The 19,687-nt window shown below is 32.9% G+C and overlaps 3 protein-coding genes across 6 annotated transcripts; 1 reads left to right on the forward strand and 2 right to left on the reverse strand.

Annotated features, from left to right (window-relative positions):
* LOC120337532 (uncharacterized) lies at positions 1–4,537 on the reverse strand. Its single transcript, XM_039405347.2, has 5 exons — positions 4,342–4,537; positions 3,705–3,770; positions 3,411–3,597; positions 3,174–3,237; positions 1–2,545 (listed from the first exon to the last, which is right to left on the reverse strand). The coding sequence occupies exons 1-5, from the start codon at positions 4,423–4,425 to the stop codon at positions 2,260–2,262; spliced, it is 687 nt and encodes a 228-aa protein (XP_039261281.2). The 5' UTR covers positions 4,426–4,537; the 3' UTR covers positions 1–2,259.
* Positions 4,538–9,841: 5,304 nt separating this feature from the next.
* Positions 9,842–13,916, forward strand: LOC144428352 (uncharacterized). Its single transcript, XM_078117467.1, has 6 exons — positions 9,842–10,029; positions 10,120–10,287; positions 10,632–10,677; positions 10,753–10,789; positions 11,737–11,801; positions 12,184–13,916. The coding sequence occupies exons 1-6, from the start codon at positions 9,928–9,930 to the stop codon at positions 12,369–12,371; spliced, it is 606 nt and encodes a 201-aa protein (XP_077973593.1). The 5' UTR covers positions 9,842–9,927; the 3' UTR covers positions 12,372–13,916.
* Positions 13,123–19,545, reverse strand: LOC120337737 (4-galactosyl-N-acetylglucosaminide 3-alpha-L-fucosyltransferase FUT6-like). 4 transcript variants are annotated; one of them, XM_078117465.1, is made up of 7 exons: positions 19,435–19,545; positions 19,020–19,141; positions 16,787–16,942; positions 16,121–16,222; positions 15,762–15,841; positions 14,645–15,289; positions 13,123–13,628 (listed from the first exon to the last, which is right to left on the reverse strand). In XM_078117465.1, the coding sequence occupies exons 3-7, from the start codon at positions 16,937–16,939 to the stop codon at positions 13,274–13,276; spliced, it is 1,335 nt and encodes a 444-aa protein (XP_077973591.1). In that variant the 5' UTR covers positions 16,940–16,942; positions 19,020–19,141; positions 19,435–19,545; the 3' UTR covers positions 13,123–13,273. The 4 variants fall into 4 exon arrangements, with proteins under 4 accessions (XP_077973591.1, XP_077973590.1, XP_039261552.2 ...); XM_078117464.1 differs by lacking the exons at positions 19,020–19,141; positions 19,435–19,545 and adding an exon at positions 17,529–19,007; XM_039405618.2 differs by lacking the exons at positions 19,020–19,141; positions 19,435–19,545 and having other exon boundaries at positions 16,787–17,521.
* Positions 19,546–19,687: the final 142 nt, after the last annotated feature.

Genomic DNA, 19,687 nt, shown 5'->3' on the forward strand with positions numbered 1-19,687 from the left:
AACGCGGGTTCGTGGAAAGTGATCTCAGTGTGATGTCATAATTGGAAGAGTGTTAATTGACCCGTCACATTACTGAGGTCAAATAAAAATAAGGTTGATGGTTACAATAATTATTATAGTGTCATTTCTAGTTCCCATATAAGTGTGATTTATACTAAAATAGCAGGAGAAAATTTAATTGATGTAGCTTACTTATAAGAGCCGTTATTAAGCTTAGTTTGGAACAGACCTGCGGGCGACTCATATGGTCCTCGCGGGCGACTTGGAGCCCGCGGGCAACGCGTTGGGTGACCCCTGCCCTAGATGCTCTAATATTTCTGCGTCGATATTACATGAAATAAATACTTGCTTTTATTGTCATGCAAGTTTTCGCTTGATCCCGAGATTTTACGCTCAATCCCAGGATATCCCGATACCGGGATTTCAAAAACAGTATGAAGTAGAGTTACCCACTCACTGATTCAAGTATATATTACTTGTGGTTGGTTATTACTAATACGAGCCATTCCATTAATACGGGGGTGGCCAACCAGTCGGAGATCAAGAGCCTCATTTCTTAGTTTATTACAGCGAAGAGCCACATTTTAAACAATAACACTCACGAACACAAGATATACCTTTATATGCTGAAAGAATGAAACGTTTCATCTGCACTTCTATTATCCCTGCCGGATTCCGGTAGTTAGATAGTTTATTTTGAAAACTCCGCAATCTGACAATACACACAAATTATAAATGGAGAGAATTCTCGAGAGCGAGCAAGCAAAGCCTTTAAAAAAGTTTAAAACAAGTTGAGTATCATGTGCCCGCACACCAATATACAACAAAATCTTGTTAAACAAATCTTGGGCCAAAAATAAGCACGCGAATGTATTAAACTTTTGGGCTGTTGTATACTTTTAAAATACTTAGGCCAATAAATACCAATTCAATCTGATACAAAGGCAACAAGAGTAGGTGTAATGTAATAAGGTGACGAGAACGGTCAAAAGCCATGAAAAACTACATTGATTTGACATCGATGAAAATGTGATAAAGTGGTTTAAGACACATACAAACGAATCAAAACAATGCTGGTAAATTATGTGCACATGCACTCATAAAAACAATCATCAGAAAAACACTAACTGACTAATCACGCGTAAACATGTATGCAAAATAATGAAGCCAATGTCCTCAAAAACAGGATACACACAAAACAATAGTACGCCATGAAATGAATATGTAAAAACGTTATGAATTGACCTGGTTATATCGTGTTACATTACAAAAATTTTATGCATATATCGTACCAAAGAGATTGTTCGATTTTTTTTTAATTTCCAAATAAAAATTGCAGTATCTTGCTGACAGTTGAATTTCAATTCCATACTTTTATTCATATTCCTGATCCAATATATTTTGATTCTGTTATGTTACCTAATGTCCCTTTCATATTGCGATAAAACCACGAGCTGAACGTCTTGTATGGTCGTTGATTGTTCGTATGTTGATCCCGTTGATAAACCATTATCTGCAAACCTTTTCGTTTAATGTTTTGTGCGGTGGCGACCGTATTCTCCCAATGCTTGACACGTCTCATTGTTTGGCAAGCCTTGGAAATGTGACCAAGGTTGTTTACAGTGAATTTTATTACTGTTTACAAAATATAATGAGTTCAACAAGTATATATAACAACCGTCAACAAAATATGAAGTATAGGCACAAAAAGTTGCGCATCGGTTACTCAGGAAAGGCCGATCACTGTTCTTGCCGAAAGATCGATACCTGATATTTCACCCAACATTTGCTGTTCCATTTTAACAGCTGACTGCTGTTGGATCGAATATGTTTTCCTTGTTCTGTATTGTATCTGTTCATTTATTTGTGTATTTCTGATATTTTTTCTAAGAAAAATAAACTTCCTTGCGTGCGTCATCAGACTATCGAAACTTTTGTTAAAAAGTTTGAAAAATGAAAGCAGCGAGTAATAATGTTAAAAAAAGATAAATAAATATTGAATCTAAAATACATTGGGTAAGCCACAAATCACCAGCGAGTAATAATGTCAAAAAAAGATAAATAAAAAACTAATCAAAAATGCATTGGGTAAGCCACGTCGGCAAATCTCCAAGAATGAGGGTCGCTACAAGATTAAATACGACAACGACTGGACATGGTAGAAGATAGTAATTCTGAAATATGAGGTATATGATTTGGCAGAATACCTCCTTTTTTGTAAGACTCCCCCGGCATTTATTTGTATAAATGCTATATGTCTTAAAATTTATGAATATATTCACGATTTTCATCTTTGGCTTGCTTAGATTTTCGAAACCATTTTTTCACAAATTTAGTCTTTTTCGGACGATTGTTAGACAACGCAGCTTCTGATCTACTCAGTCTTGCCATATTCCCAACTGAAGAAATTTGGGGTCTTCGGGGAGCGGCTGCAGTTGAAAAACTGGATGGCCTGGGTGGAAGATCAGGAGCTAGATAATCTGACCCTGTCGCAATTTCTTCGTTGTGATCGATGTGAACTTTTACTTGTGTTGGTTCGAGAGATCTAAAATAAGCGTTGTTGTAGTCAATTTTCACTGTCATAATTCAATAAATGAAAATTTCCTAAATTTTTCTTGCTATTGTGTTCAACAATTGTTGAATGCGTGTAAGGACGCTTGTATTTATTATAAAATGTCCAACCATCCATCGTGTTGCTATCTATCATAAATGTCCAATATAGTAACTGGTAACTCGGGCTGAGTATATCCAATAGTAAATTATTCGAATCCATTCAGACGAAAATTCCGAATCGACGCCATTCTATTTTTTTTGTCCACCGAAGGTCGAGGTGAATTTATCAATTTTTTCTTATTGAAGAAATATTTTTAGAAATGCAATTCTAACATATATATAGATTATTCCTTTGTTCCTAGTGAGTTACTTGTGAAACATTTTTTTTGTGTCTGAGTAATAGATTCTATGATTTCAGTAATTTGGTAATAAAAATAGAAAAGTCACATGCAATTACAAATCTTCCAAGTAGGCTATTCGAGATTCGATTCGAAAAAAATATTCGATTGGATTCTGAAATTATCAGTTATTCGAAAATGCCCGGTCTTACTGAGAACAAGGCACATTAAACGCGAAATTCTCAACTATATATATAATATATAATGTAATATAAATCTTACTTGATGTCATCAGTCGCCTCTTGTGCGCTTGTTGTTGTAATGTTTGAATATAGTGTATCAACATCTGTGAACACAATTCAAAATTTATTAGCATTTAAAAGTGGCAAGAGCATTGAAGAAAGGGCACAAATTTTTCTTTAACTAATATATATATGAAGCGGGTTATTTGTAGTGTTTGACCCAAAATCCAACATTGTAATCTAAAAATGCGGAATGGAAAAACGAAAATTTTAATACCTTCTTCCCGGTCTCTTTGAGGCTGCACATGGCGTAGAATTCCATAATTCAATTCCTCGTCTGAATCACTTAATTCAGCGCCACTATATATCAATCTTGACAATCGACTCTCCAAAACTTGGGCGTTTAGCATTCTCTGCAATGCTTCATTCCTCTCCCTTTCTGCTTCGTTTTTTATCTTTAGCAACTGAATATAAAAATGTTTAAAAAAGTTGATTATGACATATATATACATATATATATATCAAGCGTTTCACACTTTGAAAATAATGATTTTATATGAGATAGATATACCTGTCTCAACTTCATACATTCTTTCCTGTAAGTATCTCGCTCTTGTCTTATTATAAAGAGTTCTTCCTGTAAAATTGAAAAAATGTATTATGAATACCGAAAATATATTGTATATATATATATATTATCGCCAACCGTCATAAATATTGTGTTATTACTCTAATCAAGCTTTGCCTGTTGCGATGATTTATAATTTATTGCAGCGTTGTCCCTCGAGCATCGATCAATAATTGTCGCATTCTGCAAGGTCTATATCCAAAAGTAATACATTTTTTAACGCGGGATCTAAATTTCCTTAACCCAGCTCTAAAAGGCGATTAATTGAATTACAATTAAAATCGTGCATACTATTTTATGTGTTTAGTGTCCCTGAATTACATGCGGACCCCGGCACAAATTCTTGCATGCAATGTGGCCCCCGAATATCTACAAGTTTGACACCCCTGATTAAATTCTCATTAACTAGAGACATATCAGCTTAATGAGAACATGACAAGTTATTTCGAAACACATCCGCTGTAAATCCCGTTCTACAGTTAAAAATTCTTAAATAGTATCACGTTAAAATATTAGGCCAAGCCAATCCGAATCGAACATGGCAAACTAGTTGCTGTATTATAACAGATAATTCTCTTACCCGCAGTTTCAGCACATCTTGCTCCGCTTGAGTTCTAATGCCGAAGTTATCGAACCTTTCAGCTATGTTACTGAAAGAGGCCATATTCCATATACTTGTCAAAAGTAATATCTCCCAAAATGTATAACAAAACCTACTCTATACGAGTTTACGTTCTCCGACCTACTTACAGTAATATATGCGATTTGTATATACTATTCTCTAATAATATTACAAAAATAAAAAAGGTAGAGTGAAGGCGAGCAAAATTGATTACCTAATTTGTGTGGTAACTTATATGAAAATTCAATTATTTCAGCTAAAAAATGATGAGCAAAAATTTATAATAAAAGCATAATAGTTTTCAACAAGGATAAAATATTAAAGACGGCATAATTAGGAAATAAATGATATTTTGCGATGTACATTTATTTATTTAAGTTACTGTTTGAAGACTATTCTAAGACCTCAAAATTGAAAAGATGGCATTAATCGAAAGTCATTTGCCAGAAATTTTGAATAATAAACAATCTTAGTGAAGCTATAAATCCAATTTAAGTTGGTGTTTTTGTTGTTTAAATCATTTTTATAATTACAATATTACTTATATAAATGTTTAGCAAATGTTCTTCGATTGACTCCATTGATATCCTCAAATTCATTTTAATTTTATGTTTCTAATTATCATGGAAACCTAATAATTAGTTGAAGTTCACAGCAACGAGGTGCTACCTGCAATATGATGTTTTGCGACGGATAAATTCTGATAATATATCATACTTGCCAGGCGCGTAGACTGCTCATTACCTCGTCTGCTGGCTAGAACGAACTATGCTATATGAATCGCTGGACTGTGATCTTTTCAACTCACTGAACAGACCGATGAGACCATTCCTCACAAAAGTGTGATTGTTTCGATAAAAAAAAACTTTGATCGAATTATAATCCGATTGTAATTTACTGTATATTACTCGTCCTTGTGCAACGACCTTAAAAATTTCTCTGTATTTATAAAATTATATATATATATATACGTGGATGCCGTTTGATATGACATGAACCCCTCCAAGATTCATTCAGACACAATGCCATTTCTTACATTCACATATAGATTTGCAGTGATTTCGAACTCCTCCGTCCGTATTCTGTTTTCTAGCACTAATACTATTTTAGTTTTCACGGTAGATTTCCGGTAAATCTTACCCGTAAAGTCATGGACGCTAGAGATACGATTTATTTACACATATTTACAGCGTTACTATCTGTCTTAGTGGGCTATGTTCAGTTTCTATAGAACGAGAACATTTCTGGTTAATATCATACTTGTTGACATAATGACATATCACTAAGACGTAATAATTTCGATATCTCCATTTTCTTGCGTGTAACAAATCTGTACCGGTATCAGAATTTTTAGGGGCTGCACCGAATAAACTTTGTCGATATTGGAGAATTATTAGAAATAGGGCATTTTCAAGTTTCCAACCCATTTCAAAGGTATGAAATGAATGACTTACTAAATTGTTATACATAGTCTTACAAAAAAATCTTTTACAGACGAATCATAATGTTTAATTGACGTAACCTGCTACCAAATTGTTTCTCTAGGTAGAATCAACATAATTATTATACTTGTTATTTTTTATAGTAGTAATCAACCGAGTCGAGTTTATATATTTTAAAATTATAATTAAAATGAATTTCTTCCTTATTGTAATATATTTGTAATAAACTGTGGGTAAGCGCCGATATGCTGTTTACGCTACAGATTCAAACAAACGTATCAAAGTGAAACTAGTTGGCAATACGAATGTATATTGTTTGCCCAAGCGTTTAGATTGTGCAAATACATGAAATGTAACATATACAAGGCAACAGTGATACATTTTAAAAATAAGATACTCTAAACACAAATCCGCGAGCTACGTCGAAGATGCGAAAAGAGATAAATTTTTATTCCTAAATCCGGTGCTTTGTAGGCGCTATCGACATCAGCAGACGCAAAACGTGAACTGAGATGGCGCAATAGTGCAATACTATACCATTCATATAAACAGACGGGCAGACGAAACGTAGCCTCACAGAATGAGAGTACTACGAAGAACTATCCGCTTTAAGCGACTGGAAAAGTGATTGCGAAAGTCCTTTACCTAAACACTAGCTTAGGTGAATTATAAAATAATTATCTTATTATTACAACTAAACACTTTCTTTACTATTTTTACATTAACCTTGAAATGATCGTATAGGCCTACCTTTAAATTGCAGGAAAATATATCAACAATTTTAAGTATAGAAACCTATACCTTATTTGGAAAAATTTTCCAGGTATTACCAGGGAAACAATTTTTTCACGACTAAGCTGTCTTACTCTTTAACGCTAACCTGCAAAAGAAACTGAAAATATCGGTAGACGTCTCGTGACTTTCAAGATCAGATATGTGAGAAAAAAACGCTGGTAATGTAATGAGCGCGAATTTGATATTTTGACTTACATACAGCGCAAGCAAGTCTGTGGTTGTAAAATTTCAACACATTACAAACTATACAGGGTTTACAAATTAACACATTTCCAATTATGGCGGTAGCTTTATCAATCGCTTCTAGGGGCTTTGTATGGATGTCGAAAATTCAACGTTCATTTATGTATATTCTTTCACAGTGTTGATATACAGATTTATAACTTGTACTCGTTCGTGCTAAAAAAATTATTGCAACGCGTTTCACAAATATAGCCTGAGGCCTAGTCTATTTTGTTTAGATTTGAACGTTCAATCTGTGGAATCAAACAACTGATTACATATTAACAGGTATTACTCGTAATTTTTCATACTACTATTCATATGACATTTAAATGTAAACATTGTACATATAAGGAGCTAGATTTGGTATGAAGCTGGCCTATTTGCATTTCTAATAATTTCATGTTGTCGAGAAACAAACTAATCGACGTAATTTTCACGAGCGATCAAGAACCAGTCAATTACCCAACAAGAAAATAGTCCGTTTTCATCACGCAGCCCTTTAGGTTTTCATGACTCATTGCGACGTGTCCTTAATTTCCTTTGGTGTTAAAATGAATAAATATATATATGTATTTATCAAAATGACGTTGCAATGATTTTGAAGTCGTTTCGATTGGTGCTAAAAATCTCAATTATTCGATAATTCAGTTTGCGAAATTCGACTTGAATTCTAACAATTACGTTGCATAGAGGGTTATAGCCAAACGAAACTGTTCACGTTATTTTAAAAAAAAAACGAAAGCATTTTCAACAAAAACTATTTTTTCATTTATTCCATTTAGATATAATTTACAACAGATAAAGTACTTTCATCAATTATTTCTAGACAAATAGGGAGAAAGTAACGAAATTTTAAATATTGTTTCTCACGTTGTTAAAATTTCCTGTCGAAACCAGGATATTTTATTTCTACAGTCAAAGAAGCGATTAATACCCGTAATTTATCATCGTTTTTAATGGGATAATTATTGTCGAAGGGGATATCACACACGATTGAAGTTTAAGCTAGGAGTACGATTCTCGCTAATAAAGAATAGCAATATAAGTTGTTCTTTACTTTAAAAATTTCGAATTTTTGTCCCAATTTTGAGTTTAAATTTTTTTATAGCATATTAATTATCAACTATTCGTATTTTCTTTTTACGAACAAATTGATTCACCTGTTGTGAACAAACTTTATCTAACAAGATACAGAGACATATCTCACTCAAAACTCATCTCAAATTTTAATATGAGAACCTGTTTTATGTATGCGTATTCTCTGATTTGGTATGTATGCGCATTTGTATTCATATGTTGCAATTTTAGGATTGAAAGGAAGGAAATATGTAAATGAATGGAAGAAATCGAGGAAGAAATGACCGAAGCAAGTTGACAATAATATAAATGAACTCAAAGTTTTCTCCAAATGAAGTTGGTTGAATAAATGATGTTTATGTTGATATTGAAATAAAGTGATAAATTTGCGTTGTAAAATGGAACAATGACAACATTTTTTGGTCATTTTATTCATTTGATTCACCTCCATTGATCGAATAGCCTACATGTCGAATCTTTCATCTAAACTAGCATTTTCATTCTAGTGACTTATTGTTGCTAGTACAAGACAATTTGTTGAATTGTAAGCAACGTTGTTTGAAATTATATTTTAAAAAAGAACTACAATTACTAATTTAAAACCAACAGCTATTCTCCCTAGTTTCAGTTATGGATATCATTTAGTAAACTATGACAAAAATTTGAAATATGAACATTTCATTTTATCAAAATATTTCCTAAAATATGTTTTTACTAGATGTAGAATTAATAGGTTATCAGATACAAAATAAAGTAGTTTTTAATTTTATTTCGCCGTACTGTTCCGCCTTGTGGGTGATTTAAATCAATCAATTTTTACGTTTGGAGTTGTTCTTTATTGTTAATGTGCCATCAACATTTAGCTAGTATACGCCTATACGGCATCAATCATTGTAGGTAATATATTATAAATAACTGATTTGTTAGAAAACTTCCGGGAAAAATACCCAATAATTATAATTTTGCCGTGCAATTTTTGTTTTATATTAACTTGAAAGCAATGCTCAATTCATAGGCACAAATGTTCAATGACTAAACGCAACACTGTGGCCCGTGCGACAATGAAGTCTGTTATCTGATCATTTAAAAGATTCTAATCCGAATTGCATCCCCACCGCCGCAGGTATGAAGTAACAATGGTATTGTAAGGGTCGCGCATCGGTACCGGTACGGCTACGCGCTAGAGTATCGCGTGTGCTTTACTAGAAAGGTCCGGCGGGTAATCGTGACGTACGCGGTTGAGCGCGGCAAAATAAAAAGTGCTTCCGGATACTCAAAATAAAATAGCAGATAAAATCAATAGATATATGTTTAAGTGTTGAAAATTTGAAATCGCTTGGTACATTAGGTAAAACGAATGGGATTTTTTTCTGAACAAAAGCAACAAGAATTTAGCAGAACGATCTATAATCGGTTCAACTCATGTCCAATAAAGCCAAGTCATTCTTAGCCCTGTTATATAGTGAGAGTGATCATGAGTAAATTTGCCATATTTGTGTAAGTGTTTTAAGTAACTGTTGTGCCTGTAACTTGACTCCTGGTGAAACAATACTACATACAATACACAATGCTACTTTCTATGAAATGCGAACCGGAACGTCGAGACATATTATATCTTGATGACTGGAATTTGATTTGATTATTTTATCTACAAAGAAGTAGTGTTCAAATCAGAATGAGAAATTACTATACATATTGTCAAGGTTTGCACTTGACATTGCATGACGTGTGATTATAATGGAATGTGGCAGTCTTTAGTGTATTAGAGATAGCTATTAGTAAACAGCATATCTACCGCCATATACGAATTTGATTTATGTTATAGATTACGAAAAAACATTGGGTTAGTTATTTTAGATGCAACGTAGTTTTGCTATTTTCAACAACAACGAAATGTGGATGTTTTATATTGCAGGTATTAATAGAATGTATCTCTTCCCCTAAACAACATGATGTCATCTTCTTACATGAGGCTCACATTGTCGTATTATATACTTTAATTGATATGGATGATAATAGCACATTCAGGATTTCAATCTCTGATTTTCTCGAGACCGGGATAATTAGCAACAGAGAACTCACTATTAATTATATCGAAAATCTACAGGTGGGCTCTTTAATAATTCGATAATACTTTGATGAAACACATTTTTAACTTGAAATTTTACTTGATTTTAATTTCATTACATACTTCTAGAACAAGTTACGTGACGTCACTGACCTTGCAAATAAAAGAAAAGCCAAAATTTTACGGCTAAGAGAAAGATACAGTCTTCTCAAAAATGACAATAAAGAAAAGTCAGATGAACTCAGAAGAATGTCAGATGAACTCATGAAATCCATTGGGAAAATAGAAGAGCTTAGGGTATACTTTGCTATTTATTATTGGAGTGTTTTGGAACCTTGTGGCTCGTATCTAAATGTGCTTTATATAGAATTTTTTATCGATGCACTATATCATTGGTCTGTGATGTATATATATGCTTTGCTCTGTGATCACACGAAGTATTTAATATATTTCTTAAAAATCCTATCATTCTCCTTATTCTTCAAGTACTTTGCATTTGATATACCATCAAGTATCGTCAAAATCCACAAATGTCAGATTTTAGCTTTATGTCTTCATTTACTACTGAAAACACAATTGAGATAGGATACACCATGTTGCAATTTAATTATATTTATACTTTTTCGTTATATTATTTTTAGATGTTTCAAAAGAGACTTGTTGATTTGTTAAGTTCGCCCGTGACGGGTAAGATGAATTTTCACTAATTGTGTTTAAAATTTATAATATTATCTGAAATAAAAATCATGTGTTTTTGTGCAGATAACTCCGCGTATCGCCGAAATGAAATGATTCGCAGGTAAGGTCTTAATAGAAAATCAGAGTGATTCTCCATTCGAAAAGTTTTGTCGTATTGAATATAATTGTTTTATTCCAGTGGTTCCCAACCTGGGGGCTCCCTTGAGGGGATCGCGAATCACAATAATTTCACGTAGAACTTTTTTCTATCAGCAATTTTTTTTAAATCCCAATTGAATCACCCTCCCTCTGAGACTCTTGTTTATCGCTTCTAAAAAATGTCATAACTTTTTGTTCAAACGTGCGAGAAACTTCACTGATATCTTGTTGAAAATCTTATTTTAGCCGCTTTATGCCAGCAGTTTCTCGAGACGCATGCGCGCTGTTGCGAGCGAGCGGAATTAGAATTGAAAATATGCGAAAAGAAATTACGCGCGACCGTGATTACGAACACATTTACAGGCAAGGATCATGCTTGAGTACGACGCAAAAGTGTCTTGAATTGCTTTTGTTTTCAGCATACGTCCACGATAAGACGTATACGTAACGGATGTTAACTCTTACTAACCAATCATATTAGAACCATATTATAGCACATAAGTAGCATCCCGATTATATCGCGTTCGGCAATATAAAATGAATGCATATAAAAGCGGAAAAATTAAAAACGGATACCAATCTTTAAGACTTAAACTTGGCTGATATTGGGATCGAGTTGTGAGCGCTCTCACCAACATGACTTCCCGCGTGTTAAATGCGCTCTATTTTTGAGTAATTTCAATTCTATTTTTCTCATTTCTTTTTCAGCTGGCGGACCCAGCATTTTTATTATTATTGTGTAGCGAATCAAAAATGGTTGAGAACCACTGTAATTTATTCATTTACTAATGTAAGCTGCTCACCATATAAACTTATAATTGTTCAATAGTTCAATCTATTTTGCTCTGTCAAATACTTGATAACGTGGAGAACAAGAATGTGCAACATAAAAATATATAACTATTACAGATCTGCGAGTTTTTGCTCTCCGACATCGGATAGATCAGCTTCTGTTAGAAGATCATTATCTCTTGGTAAGGTATATATAGGATCATATATGAGTCCCAATAGTTCTGGTTGAAAACATAGATAACACGCATTATCGGATTAATTACATAGGTATTTTGGTTTCAAAATAAAACGCTAATATTTGTTTTTATAGCTTTAAGACTATTAAGCAATTTGAAAAAAAGAGGACGACAACCAATTGTGAACAGGCTGAGTTCTCGAATTAATTGGAAATCGGACACTCACTTTTGGTTGCGACATGTTTTCACTCCACAGCAAAGCTATCCCAAAGCCCAAAGGGTATAGGGATTTAATTCAATATTTTTAAATTCAAGAGAATAACATTCTGTGTTAACATCATCATCAGCTCTGGCATAAGCGATATAAAGCGTGGGCTGTTTTTTTAAGGTCGAGAACAAGACCGGAACGATTATTCCCGAAGAATATTGGAAGACGTGAGAAACGATATCCGCCCAGAAAGCGATCGCAGTTGTCATTTATGTTCCGCAGAACATAGTAGATCACCGTCTATGGTGCCGCAAAACAGCGTGAATAAATACCGCAGTAGGTCTACACGTCCCAAGACTATTCAGTGATCGATCTGGTTTCAAATTTTACGATTGAAATGTGTGATTTCGTTATCTTACAAATATAATACAGTACATGTATTACTTATTAATATCTCAAACATCAAATGTATATGTGCGATTTTTATTGGTAATATATTGCAAATTATCTCGATAATTGATGAAGTAATGTCACATTACAAATAGCACGACAAAGAGCTGATATACAAAAATATTTTTCTGTAATGTAAGATCGTATTTTATTATTGAATTCTTTTTATATTCGTATCTATTTTCAATTTTTATATGACTAATTCAAGTAAGTATATATATATATATCTATGTAAAATCTGGAACATATTATATAATAACATATATTCAAACCGACTACCCTGTTTCGAATTGGTTTTTAAGCCAAAAACGTTAATTTTCTTAAAGGATGTTTCCCCTTGTTAACGTTGTCGACGGAAGTTCTATTATTTCGTTAATATCATTTTGTGCATTGATATAGCACGACTTCAAATATTTCTATTATAATATTTCATCCATTTCTAAAAGTGAGAAGTTTTCGACTACCAGCTTCTTTTAAAATTCGAATTTCCCATACGACCCACTTTTATAATATTCATTCAATGAGTGTTATTTTACTTGGAAAAAGAAAATGCAGAATTTTGCTTTTTTGTGATAGCACTCCAAAGCTTGGCCTATTTTCCTTATTTTCATACAATAATTTTAATCATAAAATTGAAAAAGTAAAGCATATTTTTTTTCAACGAATCAGCGAGACTATTCGTAAACTTTCGTTTGATCAAAGTCATAACTTCCTGAGACAAAACAAGATATAACTGTAAAAATAAAGATCACATTAATTCTAAGAATCAAGTTTTATGCCGAAATTAGAGAACATTTTAGGATAATGCTCTTGTTTATTGTTATCTGGCATTTTCAAGCTGATTTATTGTCTTATGAAGCCCATTTGTATAGTTATTTACTTCATATAATTGGGAAGATCCGTATTTTAAAGGTTTGTACTTCTCGTTTTTAAAAACATCAGGATCGCTCTCCAAGCATTCAATATCTTCTCTTCCATAAATCACATTTTCCATATGTTCTGTAATTGTCCGTCTTGCCGTTCCATTTGTAAAAAGAGGTATCTTTGGGTTCATCGAATTGAAATCTGGCTTGAAACGCTCATCTATGTTGATTCCATTCACAATTCGACATATTTGACAGTATGCCGTTTGTCTTCCATAATTAGGCATATCTTCTCCTGGAAGAAGATACCAACTGTAACAAAATGAAATGAAATATAGAAGCATGTTGATTCAAAGGTATTTTTAAAAATTTGCTTATGGTCTGACGTTCTCAAGTCCATCAGGCCAAGGCGATACACTGATATGAATTATGACAGTGTACAGAAGTTATACGTTGATAAAAATCAAAATTCATTTTTTCTATTTTAAAAATTGAGTTATTTTAATTCTCTCCTTTAAAGAAAATATGTCTGAACTTCTCTGTAGATCTCATTTGATAATGAGTTTCAGTTCAGTAAAAAGATATAATTCCAGAACAAAATTTATTTATTATAACTTGATGCATTTTACCATCAACTTTCAGTCGTTGAACAATGACTTGGGGTAAATAATATCAGAATATTGTGCGTGCTGAACGGGCTGTGAACTCAATTAACTACTTTTCGAACATCACATTAGATTTAAATATGAAGGATATGGAAGAAGTTAGAATATATTAATGAAACAGTTGTAACAAAAGATTACAATATTGTCAATTCCCATCACTGCATGTTTTATGGGAGAATTTCTTGTGTCATCGTCTGACTTTTTTTTAGGTAGAACTAGATTTAAATTACGGTAATTCGACATTTAATTTTTTTTAACAAGAGTCCAAATCTATCACTGTAATGTTTAACATCTATACAATTTTTAAATTATACGAATCTATCGAAGATTTATTAAATCAAGTATCCCGAAAATATTTTCACTTACATAATGGAATGAATTATCTATTTCGAATATATCCCACGAAATTATTCCTGTGGTTGGACTTATTTTATATAAATATTTCTTTTGGAGAAAATTCACAATGTTGTGTTCAGAGCAATAAGCCACCGGGTGACAAAGGTGTGCAAAAACTTCAATATATATGTATATATAAAACAACGGCGCTCCCGAAGTATATGCACCAAGATGGCGCACACCCTGACCCCTAACCTGGTACACATACTATGTTAAGGTTGTGCGCCATCTTGGTGCATATACTTCTGGAGGTCCAAAACAACTTACCCAAAATACTTCAGATACTCTTCATCGTTATTATCCAAGAAGTCAAGATATGAAACTAGTTCTTGTAGTGAAGAGAAATCGTCAACGTGAATGAAAGAATTCGGTGGTGCAACTCTGTTGTAGTCATCCCGTTTTGGACCCCACACAACTGGTACGACACCATTTTGCAAACCAATTTTAAAGAATTTTTCAGTGATATAGTCTTTACAGTGGTAAGAATTTTCAAAAGCGAGATAGAATTTATAGGTTTTTAATATTTCTAAGTGGGATGCTCTTTCTAAAGTGTTGTTGAAGCAAGATCCGAACTTATCTATTCTAAGTCCATATTCTGACATTTCTGTTATGATTTTTATTCGGATACGTGCAGCAGGCGAAAACATGCAGTTCGAAATAATAGCTATGGTATGATTTGTTTTTACTCTGAGCATATTTTCAAATTTTCCATCGTATTCCTTTGCAAATAGTTTGTTTACTGCTTGATGCGAAAAAAAGGCGTTTCCGTAGGTATAAAAAATGTCGGAATCCCTTCTTAAAGTCATTGTGGCATTGAATTGTCGATCAGTTTCAAAAGTGAAGTTCATCGATCTTTGTTGTAGAGAAGATGGAGATTCACCACTTAGCCAAATGTACAACTGGTCAGGACGTCTGAAGTCGAATATAAACAAATCAAACTTTAGTAAAAAAAAAACAATCGTTATTATTTCTATAGTATATGGTACTTGAATATAGCTACGCATATTCATGAGTATATATGTGCCATTCTTTCTATATATATACCTTTAGAATGATGCACATAGTTTTTGGATTACAGAAAATTCAATGCCAGAATATGAAATATACATCTACCGAAATTTGACAGCAACATGCAAAATTCATGTTGGACCCACATTTAAGATTAATCCCTCAAAACCCCAGTACTGTATTGTACTTTTACGCTAGTTTGTTCAAAGCCAAGACGAAACGTCAGCAAAAAGTGAAAAGACTACAAAATACTTCAGCTGAAATAAACAACTTAACGTGAAGCGACGTACATCAATAATATCTTTGTGGATATAAACGAGAAAGGGGGTGAAACGAGATTTTTCAAACTTTATTCTTATTTAATAGTACAAATTACCTTAATGATTTCGATGGCATAGTCGCAAAGTTCACCTTTCTGTAGGTAAACACTACAGCTGCTGTATGACTGTCCACTATCTAGACATAAAAATATACCGCTTTTGGATGTCACACTGTATAAATCACCAGTAAGTTACGTTTGAAACAATGTAATAGGCACAAAAGAGTAATACTTCTATTCAAATCCCCTACATTTTTTAATTCACATCAACGTTATAACTATTCTCCACGAAAAATTTGACAAATAGCTGAAAGGAATACAAAGATTCAAGTTTTCGATGGAATTTCATTACAAATTTTACCTACTAGTATTTTCCTGCCATAAATCTAAATTAAACACTTTGAAAGTAATCACACCCTTGTATTATTCTTTGCGACAAGGCTACAGTATCCACAATTTCTATTCATTTCATTCCCAGTTCTTTCGGGTCTGTTGAATCCGCCCCAGATCACAATCACCTTCAAAATTGAATAAATAACTGTAGTGCAGAAAAATAATGTATGCTGATAACTAGACATGAGCTGAACGTGATAGCTTATAAAAAATAATATATTCTTGATCAGATTTCTGCCAGTCCATAACCTCCGAAAATAGACAAAAGAAAAGAGATATAGATTTCATTGCCGTTATACCGTTTTCAAGTTCTTTTTCGGCGCTCTATAAGTATGTGTACCCATATGGAGTTAACTAATTTTGTTCGCCTACTTTACATCAAGTTGTGTAAAGGGACGGAAGCCTATGGGTAGGGGTATATTCACTTGGCTAACTCAAACAGTCCCCCGAACTCGTAATATAACTAAAATAAGAAAAATCAGAATAAAATTATGTCCTAACCCTAACCTGGTACATTATACGGGAGTACCCATTTTTCTTCGGATCTTCAAAATATTTGCTTGGAAACACATTGCACAATATCGTAAAACAAATGGGGAGAATTCTATTTAAGGGAATTTTATCTCTATTGATTATTTACGACTAAGTTATATTTAAACATACTTGCCTTTAATTATCAATCAACATACCTTTCTATTTTTCGATGCTTGGTTTAATTTCTCAGTAAGCTGCTTTTCTTCTTCCTCCGTTAATTGATATATGGTAGGAGTGAATGATGCTTGCTTACTGGAAAAATCTTCAAAGTTGTCTCTTCCCTCATATTCAGTTTTAGAAAACGACATTTGCTGGTAGGTTGTCGCCATATATCCGTTATATATGTGAGTTGAGATATAAACACAGTACACAATTGTCAGTATACACGTCGTTATGAAGCACATGTTGCGTTTGAACATTGTTACCTTTCTATATTTTCATTGTATACACTTAACGAATATCATACATTATTATAGTATTTGTAGTAAGTTGAAAGTCACTTTAACAAGACTGATCTAGTCATTAGTCAGAAGAGTGATTTAGTCAGATAAGACCCCGAATCAACCTTCGCTACGCTGTAACATTAATTCTGTTTTACAATTCAGAAGCGCAGGTAACCTATAAACGTACTACTGACATAAAATTTGCAAGAGCGCGCTACTTGTTTTTGTGCCAAAATATACAAATGTTTGAACAATGCCTGAGGCATTGTGATTTGGCCGTTAATGCTCTAATATCTATACGCAATGTATTTTATTCCATTTTAAGATTAGTTAATAATTTCTTAGAAGCATTGCATTTTAATCAATACCGATTCTCGAAATCAAAATAATCCTATGTTACGATTCGAAAATTTTTACTTTGCACAATAACTGATAAAATTTTGCACAAAATCACCATGTAGCTGAAAGTGTGATAGCATTTTCTGTGTGTTTTCTTTCCGCTTGTCTTGTTGCAATCTTGCTCTGGAGAGTCATATTATATCAATCGAAGTCTGACATTGCACAAGTCTGATTTTATGACAGCAGATTACATCAGAGAAAATCAGCGACCGAAAAACAAATTGTTTCTGGCTCCCATAATTACATATTTTAATTTAAGTATGATTTATTTTTAATTAAATAATGTTAAAAATAAAGCACACCGAAGAGTGAACGCGATTCAGAATCGGGCAATACTATTAACGCAAGTTAAAAGTTAAATTAAACGCAAGCAAAATTTAGGTGGATAATTGAATGTAATAAACTCTCAACATCTACTTTCGTCTTTGATTGATGAAAATTTATTCTCATGTTCGTATCCAATTATGGTTTATTGAGATGAGAAAATCAGAATTATCCCCCCAGCTCATATTTTGTACTTGGTAGACTCAGTTAGATTGTTTATAGCTTTTAAGATGAGATAGATATACGAACATACGTTAATTACATATATATATATATATATATATTTATAAATTATGGTTCAGTTTTTTTTTTCAGGTATAACGCCAAAAGGAACTAAGAAATAAATTTTATAGCGAAAAGCACCTGATAATAATATTCCCCAGCTTATCAAGGCCCTTTGTGGTAGTGGCTGTTATAGCTTGATTTGCAAATGACGTATTTGTTTATTCAAATTATACTTATTGACAGAACAAACAGGAACAAGCCAGGACTTTGGTGGCCAAAAATAAATTCTCTTTATTAGTAGTGCTTTGTTCAGTTCTAGGTATAGTTTAAATAGAACTAGATTTGCGCAGAACTTGGAAGATGTGTATACCAAGAGCATTCCTTGTACGCGGATTCTTAAATGGCGTTTATAAAGATACAGTCAACACGGAAGTCATACAAGATAAATCATAGTTTCACACAATAATGTTTTTTTTATGTAAAATTGAAATGATATTAAGTCGAATTGTATTTTCTAGAACAAAATTTGATGTATCTCACAACCGCATGCCTCGAGATTTATTATCTAAAATCGAATTCATAATCCAATGTTAACTGTTGAAGTGCTGGGGAAACCTTTTATTTTTATTCGTGTCGTCTGCGATCCCAGAGTATACAAAATAGGACTGGATACGATATTATTGACGTTTTTAGTGGCTTCGAATTATTAATTATGAATAAATGACTACGCAAAACTTCAAATCCAATTTAATATCAGCGACAAAAGCTAATTTCATTGAATTAACTGAAGTGTAAGAGCTACAATTTGTAGAGTACGATTGGAAGAAAACTCGCGTAGGTGAAATGAATCCTGCAAGGACAAAGAAATGTCGATTTTTTTTAAATAAGGTTCATATGTAAAACGTCATGTGGTATAAAACAGTTTTTTTTGCTATGATATATAGATATCCCATACTCTCAAATGCTTTTATTCCTATTACAAATAGGGAAGGCTTACGTCATGCTTTGTTGATCCGCAAGTAGTTCCCGATGTAATATTTGAACTATTCCACTCCAGTCCGGTTCAAATTTGGTGGTATTTTAAACGTTTTAACTTTCACTTTCTTTCAACGATAGACACTACGATGACAATTGAAATGTGTGAAATCAACAATACAACTCATATATAGTAATTCCTGATTACATTTTAAATACTACCATAATTCGACAATTATATTGTAACTCATGTTTTACCATTGCTTGTGAACAACATGACATCAAATTTAGTTTCAAGATTCAAACAAGATCTCGAATTCTATCTACTCAACTTTGTCAAATAGGTAGCAAATTTTACATCAATTAATTTGAACATTTAGAAAGTTTGCAATAACAAAATGTGAATAATATTCAACATATTCATGCTGTTTACCCACCTGCTTCAATGAAGAATCATTTTTAATGACATGAAAATTGTAATATAATTGCATTCGTAGTATTTAGAAATTGCATGACATCAAAATCAACAACCACTGACATTGCTTAAGTAATTTATAATATGCTAATTATCAATTAGAGCATTGTATAAATACCATTACCTACAACCTATCCCACGCATCCACCCACGCGTGTATCAAATCCGACTTTTTACTATATCTGGTTAACAAAGAAAGCTTATCCTAACAGAGA

This window comes from Styela clava, chromosome 10 (genome assembly GCF_964204865.1).
Source record: "Styela clava chromosome 10, kaStyClav1.hap1.2, whole genome shotgun sequence".
Classification (NCBI taxonomy): domain Eukaryota; kingdom Metazoa; phylum Chordata; class Ascidiacea; order Stolidobranchia; family Styelidae; genus Styela; species Styela clava.